Here is a 12,257-nt window from a genome sequence, read left to right on the forward strand (position 1 = left end):
GATGTCATAATATATTTTTTCTATGGTGAATTGTTGTGTAGATGATGCTCAACAAATTTCAGATTTTTCATATGCAGCGTTCTACTTGACGGATTGTCACCGGGATACCGCTTCACTGTTGTCACAAAAATCACCAATGTTCCCGATGGGGAGTTCATTAAAATGTATGAAGTGAAAAAAATTGCATTGCACGATTTCAGAGAAACAGAGGTCCAAAGTTTATCGTTTTTTTCAAGATGGCGCCCGTACCACGTGACCTATGACGTCACAATTATCAATTAAGTTTGCTATCAAAAAGATACATATTATGGTGAAAATTTCGTGTCGATCGGACTTACCGTTCCAGAGAAAATTATTTTTAAAGCGAAAGAACCCGAAAATTGCCGGTGGAAAAAGAAAAATAATAAACAAACAGAAGAAAAACAATAGGTTGCCTCATTGGTCTCATTGGTAAATCAGTCTCATTGCCTGGTTCAGGATCACAATTCTCTCTTGGTCAATATGTATGGCTTCGTGGGTATTACGAGTCATAACAAAATATGCCAATTATGGGAGAATTATGGAGTCCAATTCTGTGGGAATTATCCCACCTATTAAGACTGGTTCTTCGTGAGTACAGTACTTTCCATTTTAGTTGATAAAATCCAAAATCTATACGACTCACTTCACTCCCCTCACAAAAAGAAATACATACATATATATATATATATATATATATATATATATATATATATATATATATATATATATATATATATATATATATATATATATATATATATATATATATCTATATCTCTCAATGCAATAGACAACCATCATTTTTATATTCACCATTGGACAAACAAAAGCAGTCAAACTTTATTTCAAACAAAATGACAAACTGCAATATCCATAATCCATAAACAAATGAAAGTTGCACTATCTGGTCTAGAGAACAAGAAAAGGTTCACCACAGTGAAGGTACTGCATTTCATAACCTAAGCCTAACCCAAATCAAAGATAATGCTACTCACGCTCACCCTTCATTGCTCTGCAAACAATCATAGCTCGGAGGTTTTTGGAACCAATCCCCAATCTTAAACTATAGAAGAGGTACTGTGCATTGTAAGTACACCACACTATCTCTGCACAACCCAAAAGATTCCCTCTGAAAGGTGTGCATTTTTGACAAATTCTAGGTTCACAGAAGTTTGGGGGGGGAGGCAACATACTGTACTGCCAAATGTGGCAGTTGGGAGATGGGGGGGAGAGAGAGAAAAAGAAAACAAAGAAACAGAAAGAAAGAAAGAAAGAAAGAGCGAAAGAAAGTGAGGAATGAGTGAACAGGAAAAGGCAAAGGTAGGGAGGAAACTTGCAAGCGAGCACATCGAGTGGTGTTAATGGGGATAAGAAAAAGATTGCAGGTAAGAATCAGGTGCATTGTGAGATCGTCAAGCACTGCCTGCTTGAAGCGCTGGAAAAGTGGGGGTGAACAACCTTCAGGTCAGAGGAAGCCAAAGGAAGAAACGAACAACAAAAGAGTTGATATGCAGCAAACCAGGATGGGTTACTGAAAGAATATGTGATGCTGGAGGATTTAGGAAAGAAAGAAAGAAAAAAAGAAAAAAAAATCAGAGGGCTGGAACAACAGGAGCAATGGTGAAGGGCAACAAAAATAAAATAGAATAAATTATTTAAAATAAAAAATAAAAAAACACCAGTCACCAACCTGTCTAACATGATAGTAGTAAGCCTTATGCTTTTGCCTCATTGCAGAAGTTACCATAATGTTGAACGTTTTGTATTTTACGGAATCCAGAACATGTGGTGGGGGTGCCAGGCCATAGGAGAGAACGCAGTCAGTACTCCAAGCTGCAGACAAAAGCCTTAGCCTGTGACTCGTTACCCACCATACAAAGTGAACAAAAAAGAGCAATCAGATTGCAGACCCTTGCCAGGAATTCTTTTGAGTGGTGTATTTTTATAGGTTTTCGTGTAAATCCAATATGGCTGCCAACCATGTGACTGATATCATATATGTGTGAGCTTTTTGTTCCTCATGGACAGGCAGTCAGTCATACGTGGAAAGTTTCGCTTTGATTTGTTCAGCCACTTCAAAGAGGATTTCTGAAGTTTTTTTTAATTTTTTTTTAACAATTATGGCTGCCAAATCACATGACTGATTACGTAATGAAAAAAATTTCTGTGGACCATTTTATCCCTAGATGACCCTCAAAATTTTTCATACTGACCGGATGTGGCGTTCTCCACATGCAATTATGAAGTCATAACGAGGGCACCTTCGACGTTATTTAAAAATAAAAAAAATTTAAAAATAACTTGATAAATAAATAAAATCACATTCTGCATGAGGAGTACTTGCTACGTGCCAAGTTTCAATATTTTCCTTGGTGTGGTTTCAGAGATACAGAGGTCCAAAGTTTTCCCATTTTTCCAATATGGCTGCCACACCACGTGACCTATGACATAATTATCATTAAAACATTCTACATGAGTAGTTGCTCCTTTGTTGAAAATTATCTCAATTGAATAAGCGGTTGCGGAGAAAAACACAAAAGTTATTTGCGGACCCAAATGCAATGTCCTCTCCTTGGCAAGGGTAAAAAGGGGTTAAGGAATCGGTTTATTTTTCTGTCTACAGACAATGATCAACAAAAATAATAATAATAATAATAAATATATATATATATATTTAAATCATTTCAAATGAATTTTAGATTTTAAAACACTGTAGAGCATGAATCAGAAGACGAACCTGCAGTTTAGCAGTACTTTGACTCTAACTTTAGCAAATTTTATGAAATCTCTTCCCAAGCATGCATACGCAAAAGGAGTAAGGAATTATTTTATTCTAACAATTTTAAATCATTCCAAACAGGAAACTTACTTTTAGGGACATCATAAAAGATGAACAGGCACAAATAACCAAATGAACTTGTTAAATTAGGTGGTGTAAAAGATGATGCATCAATGGTGGCCAAACTTCTGAAAAAAATTCCTACAGCTTTTAATACGCTAATTTTATTTCAAATGAATTACATACTTGAACACGAGAACACCTTATCACTTCCCAAATCTCCAGTTTAGCAGTACTTGGACAAAATATGCCATCTCGGCCAATCAAATGTGCCAGTTGCACACTCAGCATTAGGGTATATTTGTGATCAAGACAAAAATGGCGGCTCGGTAGAAATATAGATCGTGCTCAGAAACGCAAGCCAAGAGTTTAAAAGACCCTTCCCATGTCATTTTTCTCAAGACTGCATGAGGCAAGGTATTCTATGAACTCCAGTTGATTTTAAGGAATGGATTCCCAGTATGCAGCCAATTTTAGAGGCTGATTTATGTGTGATCAGCGTATGAGATGCTCCGTATTAGAAAGTTTACATATAGTCAGACCCACAAAAGCACAGCTTTTGCTGCAATGTCATGGATTGTCGTCAAGCTGACACCCAGCCAATCTGGCATGGTGGAAATACACGACCTTTCAATCGTCTCGGGAACACTATTTATGCCGTTCGCGCATGTGCTCTGCATATACTTTCGGTGACTTGCTTCTGCTAATCGGGGCACTTGTAGCCTGCCGTTGCTCGGGTGAAATGTGCAATTCAAATAGTCTTTTTACTACAAATTTCAGCATTCTAACTAAATAATCAAACTGAGGGAAATTTAAAGATGGTTAACCATAATTGTTGTGGTCCTAGATGCAAATCGGACTCATGAAAATATGGGAAATATCAAAAATATCCATGGATGACGAGTGGCACATTCCTACCATTTCCTATTAGCATGGCAACCTACACACAACTTGAGGGTGCACAGCCATCACTTTGTTGCAATACACAGATGGAAGTGGGAGGAAAACTCGGTCTTCTTAGCTACAAAGTCCTGAAGTATTCCCACAGAATGTTTGAGGTCTCATAAAGCACCACAAATTAATCACTCCTAATCAACTTCAAGCCAGCAAAGAAATTGCACAAATATCTGGTCAACTTTTACATGCTTCACTGCTGATTAAGTCAATCAATGCCAATGGCAGATATCTCTCATGTTACACTGACAGTGATGGAGAGGGGCCATTGGTGTATTTCCCTGACTTGCAAGGGGCTGACATATTTTTTAAAGTCTTTAATTTCTTTTTGGAGCTCGGTGAGCCATACAAGTTAACAAAATTTATGATCAATCACAGCGTTGAAGAAAGATCTAAAACGAATTTGCACAACAGTACATTCAATACTTATAAGGCCTACATAGCAATCGTTACCTTGCACACAATATATTATGCCTCGATGACCATCGTTACCAAGGGTTTCTGCACATGCACGCCGATGCATTCTGGAGTGATCACCTCATTTTAAGTCACGTATTGAAGTCACCACGGATGTGGAACAAAGTCGGAATCAATTGTTAGAAGTTGATCGATGTTAACGGAAAAGGATATACAGCGGTCCCTCTTTCTTTGGAGGTACCTCATTAAACAACTTGGGAGGTCATTTTGCTATTCAAAGGAAGTTTTTTCCGATACGAAAAAGCTTTTGAGAGTGACTATCTATCAAACAGCCTGCTTTGTAGTTTAAAAAAATGGACATTTCCCTCCAAAATAGGTCAACGAAGTGGTGCATCTAATCAATGAAAGGTCGTCGTTTAATGTGGAACACAAATTCTAAATTTGAATAAATTGATAAAGTTTAATAGAATCAGAAATTTTTTTTTGTTTACCATTTTCTCATTATTATTATTATTATTTTTTAAACCAGAATTACCAGAATTTTAACCTGCAGTATGTACGTGCCCTTTGGTTAGATCAGACAAAACTACGCAACCATTTTCCTGATTAAAGAAACTTTGAAAGTGTTCCACATCGTTTGGAATACAAAAACTGGTCACATGACTCCTGGGACAATAAAAATGTGGATATTTTTCAACATCCTTATAACAGACATTTTAAATTCCAAATCAAAAACCCATCATGTTTTTTCCATTTTTTTTGAGCGATTAATAGTGTTCCCGCTCAAAAAGGGTTCCTTTTGGTGATTCGATGCACTAATCACTGAACCCTGGGTGACAATACTGAAAATACGTGTCAGGTTTACGAATAACTTCACCAACTACATCGTGCCCAATAGCCAAGGAGACTGCTTCGGCAGCACCAACACTCTGGATAGAGTGGTGTCCCAATGGATGGATGTTGTGGTAAGATGCTTCAATGTCACAACCATAAATATTTTATAAAATTATACATTGCTGCTCCAACATTTGCTCTGTTTCATACAAATCATCATAATTACAGTACAGTAAAGGGCATTGTAAATAAAATAGGAAAGCGAACTGCAGTTTACCGATTATAGCATCCTGTTCATGCAAAGACTCAAGGGAAAACAAAATCTTTTTAATCCAATTTGAGTAAATTTCCAGGAAAAAGGGGGCTAAAAATGGATTTCTTTTTAATTCTATATTCAAAACTGCACAATAGTGGGAATCGAGAAAGGAAGCACATACAGCTTGGAGGCCACAATTCAATATTGTAATATGGGCAACCAGGCATGTCAAATTTAGGAGCCATGTGTACAATCGGGGGGGGGGGGGGGAGGAGGAGTGGGTTCAGCTGTAGATCATAGATTAATGATTAATTACTACACCGTAAAGACATCCAAGCAAATGGAGATGTTCTTGAAGAAATTACAATATTTGAGATATTTTGTAGTTTATACACTGCATTGTGTCGACAGCTATTGTGTAAAAATAACAAAAAATAAAAAAGAAATAATTAAAATAAACCTATTGCTTAAATTAAAAATAAATAAATTAATAAAATGGAAGGTGTTTGACAGCCAAAAATTGTATGCTGTGCCAGCCGAAGCCCCACACGTAACAGTACCATTACATCCAAGGAAGAATTCTGACTTGGAGGCGTTCAGCCATAATCCTTCAGAGGGTAGCTTCATGCCACTGGCTGCTCAGCCAGACGCATGCATCAAGTGTCTGAACCCACGGTTCCTCTCGTAATGAGCAGGGTTGCTGTCCCGGCGACAAAAGCATCAGAAGGGTAAGACTAACCTGTCTCACGACGATCTAATCCCAGCTCACGTTCCCCGTTAGTGGGTGAACAATCCAACACTAGGCAAATTCTGCTTCGCAATAATAGGAGGCGACATCGAAGGATCAAAAAGCGAATTTGCGATGGATGCTTCACCGCCACAAGCCAGTTATCCCTGCGGTAACTTTTCTAACACCTCTCACTTAAAACCCAAAAAGTCAAAAGGATCGTAAGGCCATGCTTTCACAGTCTGTATACGTACTGAAAAATCAAGATCAAATGAGCTTCAGCCCATCTGCTCCACAGGTTTCCAACCACCCCCACCCCCACAACCACCGACCAGAGGGTCTGCACTTCCCATCTCAGTGAGTGAGTAAAGGAATGGTAAGAGTAGTGCGTTTTGCTTTTTTGACTTGGCAAACTTCTGGGGGGGAGGAGGAGGTGTGTGCGTGTGTGTGTGTGTGTGTGTATATATATATATATATATATATATATATATATATATATATATATATATATATATATATATATATATATATATATATATATATATATATATATATATATATAGTAAAGCCAAGGGGGTGGCAGTATGAAGGTGGGTGGTGGTTGGGGGGGGGATGGGGAAACTGGGGAATATGGGGAGGAGTAGACGCAAAAGGGTGTATAACGGCCTCAAGCCCTTCCCCTTCGATAAGCCTCGTTCCTGTAAATAAAAAAACCTGCAATCACTGCAAACCAGGTTTCTGTTTGCTCAAAGACAGACAAGACAAGAGTGGAGGGATGGGTGGTTAAAAGAAAAAAAGAAAAAAAATTTTGAAAAGTTTAAGATGAGTATTAAAAGTAGGGAGGAAAGAGTCAATCATGAGCGAATGAAGGAGTTACAGTGCATGTAAGAATGAGAGAAAAGTAGAAGGGGGGTAGTTGGGGTTATTTCTTTCTTTTTTACAAATAAAATAATTTGGAGAAGTTTAAAATTGAAAAAGGGAGGATGATCAAGTGCAATAGGAAGAACAATGTGCATGTGGCTTTGAACACAAGAGCACAAGACAAAAACTCAATCAATACAACAGGACAAAGTACACAGACAAGACATGGGAACAAAGCAATGAAATGAAATGACGAACAGGAAAGGGAATAAACGACAAGTTAACCAATGCAGATATGGTGCAGTATACTTATCTTTTGAAGAGGTTCTCACGGAACTTCGAGAAAAATAAGTCAAAAATGAAACACCACGTGCGCACTCAAAGAAACCGCAAGCACAATTTTTCCAACTTCCTATTCACCACAATTTTAGGATCGAGAGAAGTTTCAACATTTTAAAATAAATCATGACGTCTAGATGATTGGCAAACCCCAACTAAATGCTGTACAGAAAATTCTCAAACCTCAAAAAAAATAAAATAATAATAATAATAAATAAATTTTAGAATGAGTCTCAAACCACAACTAAATACAAAAAATACAGCTCACCACCTTCTTCCTCACCCGACACCTCCATCTTGGAACTTTGAGAAAATAATTTGCTGTGGGCAGCCATCCGTAAGGCCTTGGATGAAAGATCGTTTCAGTAAGCAGTGTTGACTGGTCCTGCTGGACATCTTCATCAACTATACCATCCATATACCTCCACTACATCACTCACAAACTGCTTATAGCTGTGAAGCTCAACTCATGCCTGAAATTCTAAACATGAATATGCAAGAACTTTGTTAAAAACTCATCGCTGTGAAGATTGACATTCTGGTTTGCAATGTTTTCAGCTTACACTTACCTATTCTCTCAGAGCCTTTCAACATATTCAGAATACGGCAGTCAGGTTCATAAATTTGATCAAATTCTCAAGACACTTCATTGGCTTCCAGTACACAAACATGAAAGATTTTACGAGACACCTTCCAAACAAACAAAAAAATTGTTTACTTTTAGTTCCTGTCTAGATTTCAGGTATAATTACATCTTACAACACATTAAAAAAAAAACGCTACAATCTAACAAGAGGAATATTCTAGTGGTTGTTCACACTAGGAGGAAAACTTTTGGTAATCAAGCATTCAGATATCATACAGTATATAATTTGGCATGCATGCGTTATGCACTCCTAAACCGCTAGACAGAGGAGTTGAATCTGGTGGTTTACTTGGGGTGTGGCACAAAAGAAAAAGGTTTTAGGAGTTTACTTAAAAGAAAAAGAAAAAAAAAAAAAAAATAAAATAAAAACAGTTGTGGGAGTTTGGGGACGTAAATTCTCTTTGTAGATGTGCATGTTGTCACGCCACTTCTTGTGAGTTATTACAAGTCCCAGGTCATTTAAAAATACACCAATTCTTTGTATACAGTATAATGAAATCTATAGTAATTAGATTGGGGGAGGGGGGAGTGTGAAACATAATCCTGGTGGTGGCTTGGGATTCCAAGGTCCTGAGTTCAAGCCCCGTTTTCCGCTGAATTAACACCAGGGGGTTGACTCAGCCTGTCATCCTTCCGAAGTCAGCAAAATGAGTACCAGTGTAGCAACCAAAAGGCTGCACATGACGAGGAGTAGTATCGACAGATTGATTAAATCTGGTATTGGTGTAGCGCAGGCATGATGGGGCGAAGGACCTCCTCATGCACCTTAATTCCTTGTTAATGTGTGCCTGATTGTAAGAAGAAATGCGTTGAAATTTTATGGTTGTACAGGAAAGTCCTACTAAGTTGGGATGGCAACCGCCAACTTGTGTTTTTACTTTTATGTGAAAGTAGGGAATCACCAAAACAAAAACCAGACATCATAGATGTGGGTCAATTATCATATGTGCACTCCTGAACTGCTGGACACAATAACTTGAAGTCATCGCAGAAACAAAAAGTCCCAAAAATTGTACTAATCATTCTAAAATGTGCCAATTCTTCGTTGTAATGTAACGAAAGGTCATCATAGCAAAGCTTATGGATCAAGTTATATGTTGCCTCAGGCTGACTACACTTTCCTGTTTCAGAACTGATAATAATTAAACCACCCCCTGCGCAGCAGGAGACCGGCTTTTGCAATCACTTCTGCGTGCCTGTCTGTGCTGCAACTTTACCATTTGAGCTTTTGTCAAATTTTCAGCAAAGCTTTATTATGAGAATATGGAGAAGACAAATTAATAATTTGGTCAAAGGTACCATTTAGCATACAGAAGAAGTCTGAATTCAAAGCGGACGGGCTTTGCATTTTCAGATGCTTTCTAGTTACCTCCGCTGCCGAAGGTGGATGGAGGTGTTTTCAACCCCTGTCTGTGAAAAGGATATCTCAAAAAGTTGTGGATAGATTCAGAAGAAATGGTGGGCAGGTTTGGTATGTACCAAGGAAGAAGGGATTCGATTTTAGTGAAGATCAAACTCCGAATCTGAATTTTTTTTTTAAGCGATTCTTCACCACCGAGTGATGGAGCTAAAACGATATATAGTGTGATATCTGAAAATGTTATGGACGGATTCGGACGAAACTTGGTTTGGTGACAAGAACAAGTGGATTAAATTTTAGTTTGGGTCTGAATCCACATGCAGCCCATCAGTGGGATACAAAACAAACTAATGAACTTGGCAGAGGTATGTGTTCTACCAAGTGCTCTTCCAGTTGAATTTGCTTTTGTTGCTTGGATGTGCCTTTTATGTCTAAATTGATAATCCTATCTGCGTAAACATAAAGTCGAGAGGAAATGTATACAGTATATATAAAATATCATGTGACAGCTTTAACAGAATAAAGTTGCCCCCTTTCCTTGGGAGTAGGGGTTTCTAGTGCTCGTCAACTATGGAACACTCGGCTATATATAAAATTAGGAACTCTGCTTTTTAAAAATTTTCAGTCGCATCAATCTTTCTGAAAAAAAAATCCTATATTTTTAGTTGCTTCTTCTTAACTCATATTTTCTATCAAGTACCAACATTTTACCAGGTACTTTGAAATGGAATGCGAAACAAATTTATTGATGAGAAAAAGGAGAAAGTACTGCAAATGGAACAGCAGGAAAGGTCAAACAAACATTCAGATCACTCAGTCCAAAGGGCAGAATGACAATGAATGACCACCAGACAATTGCAGGGCCTGAAGGAGAGGTTGGTTGAAGGTGGCCCTGAATGTGTGAACGAGTGAAGAGCCCATATAAATCACTAGCTCACCAGCATCACAGTTCAAGTAGAACGAGAGCTGATTGACATCATCCGGCACATCCAGCAAGGTTTCTTGCCCATCATGGAGCGCCGTGAACACACTGTCACACTTCCTAATGCACCACGACATGCTATTGGCTCCCAGCTTACACTCTGCCCCATCTCCTTTGCGGGAAAGTGAAGCATAAGCAACACCCACACCGCAATCCTCGGCACGACTCACATCCACCTCCCAAAACAGGCGTTCCAAAGAAAAACTCTCAACTCCCACAACCTGGACATAGTGATCAAACCTCTGTGGGAAATCAGGGTACGGATGCATGGAGTCACTCAGTGTCACGGTCCGGAGATCGCAAGAAAGCACAAGCTTTGGATGAGCAGAGCTGGAATCCAAAGTCAGAACTCTTCCATCTGCAATGATCATGTCACATGGGAGAAGGGAAAAAAATATATATATATATATATATATAAATAATAAAAATATATAAACAAATACATATAAAAGCAAATAAATATATATATATATATATATATATATATATATATAATTTAATGGGGTTCCAGCACGTGAACTGAAAATGTTGAAATCTTATTAATAAATTTTGTTGTTTTTGGTGTTTGTTCCCCTTTCACGACCAAAATCACCACCAGAAAAAACAGAAGAAGAAGAAGAAGAAGAAGAAGAAGAAGAAGAAGAAAAAGAAGAAGAAGAAGAAGAAGAAGAAGAAGAAGAAGAAGAAGAAGAAGAAGAAGAAGAAGAAGAAGAAGAAGAAGAAGAAGAAGAAGAAGAAGAAGAAGAAGAAGAAGAAGAAGAAGAAGAAGAAAAGAAGAAAAAAAGAAGAAGAAGAAGAAAAAAAAGAAGAAAGAAGAAAAAGAAGAAAAAGAAAAAAGAAGAAGAAGAAGAAGAAAATGAAGAAGAAAAGAAGAAAAAGAAGAAAAGAAGAAAAAAGAAGAAGAAGAAGAAGAAAATGAAGAAGAAGAAAAAGAAGAAAATGACAGAAGAAGAAGAAAAAGAATGAAGATGAAGAAGAAGAAGAATGAAGAAGAAGAAGAAGAAGAATGAAGAAGAAGAAGAAGAAGAAGAAGAAGAAGAAGAAGAATCAGAAGAAGAAGAATCAGAAGAAGAAGAATCAGAAGAAGAAGAATCAGAAGAAGAAGAAGAAGAAAATGAAAAAGAAGAAGAAGAAAATGAAGAAGAAGAAGAAGAAGAAAAGAAGAAGAAGAAGAAGAAAATGAAGAAGAAGAAGAAGAAAAAGAAGAAGAAGAAGAAGAAGAATGAAGAAGAAGAAGAAGAAAATGAAGAAGAAGAAGAAGAAGAAGAAGAAGAAGAAGAAGAAGAAGAAGAAGAAGAAGAAGAAGAAAAGAAGAAGAAGAAGAAGAAGAAGAAGAAGAAGAAGAAGAAGAAAAGAAGAAGAAGAAGAAGAAGAAAAGAAGAAGAAGAAGAAAAAGAAGAAGAAGAAGAGTAAAAAATGAAGAAGAAGAAGAAGAAAATGAAGAAGAAGAAGAAGAAAATGAAGAAGAAGAAGAAGAAAATGAAGAAGAAGAAGAAGAAAATGAAGAAGAAGAAGAAGAAAATGAAGAAGAAGAAGAAGAAAATGAAGAAGAAGAAGAAGAAAATGAAGAAGAAGAAGAAGAAAAAGAAGAACAAGAACAACAACAAGAAGAAGAAGAAGAAGACCAAGAAGAAGAAGAAAATGAAGAAGAAGAAGAAGAAAATGAAGAAGAAGAAGAAAATGAAGAAGAAGAAGAAAATGAAGAAGAAGAAGAAAATGAAGAAGAAGAAGAAAATGAAGAAGAAGAAGAAAATGAAGAAGAAGAAGAAAATGAAGAAGAAGAAGAAAATGAAGAAGAAGAAGAAAATGAAGAAGATGAAGAAAATGAAGAAGATGAAGAAGAAGAAGAAAATGAAGAAGAAGAAGAAAATGAAGAAGAAGAAGAAAATGAAGAAGAAAATGAAGAAGACAATGAAAAAGAGAATGAAGAAGAAAATGAAGAAGAAAAGAAGAAGAAGAAAAAGAAGAAAAAGAAGAAGAAAGAAGAAGAAAAAGAAGAAGAAAAAGAAGAAGAAGAAGAA

At 37.0% G+C, this 12,257-nt stretch overlaps 1 protein-coding gene across 4 annotated transcripts in view; it reads right to left on the reverse strand.

Moving 5' to 3' along the window:
• Positions 1 to 849: 849 nt before the first annotated feature.
• Positions 850 to 12,257, reverse strand: part of LOC147034373 (E3 ubiquitin/ISG15 ligase TRIM25-like) — a 32,974-nt gene continuing 21,566 nt past the window's right edge. For 2 of the 4 annotated variants that reach the window (XM_085881706.1, XM_085881696.1), the window contains exon 8: positions 850 to 10,594. In XM_085881706.1, coding sequence (XP_085737832.1) covers positions 10,068 to 10,594 — 527 coding nt within the window. In that variant the 3' untranslated portion in view covers positions 850 to 10,067. The remainder of the gene's footprint in view (positions 10,595 to 12,257) is intronic. The other 2 variants (XM_085881715.1, XM_085881726.1) reach the window with 2 other exon arrangements.

This window comes from Eptatretus burgeri, chromosome 1, assembly GCF_056783735.1.
Source record: "Eptatretus burgeri isolate ZD-2024b chromosome 1, Ebu_testis_v1, whole genome shotgun sequence".
Lineage (NCBI taxonomy): Eukaryota > Metazoa > Chordata > Myxini > Myxiniformes > Myxinidae > Eptatretus > Eptatretus burgeri.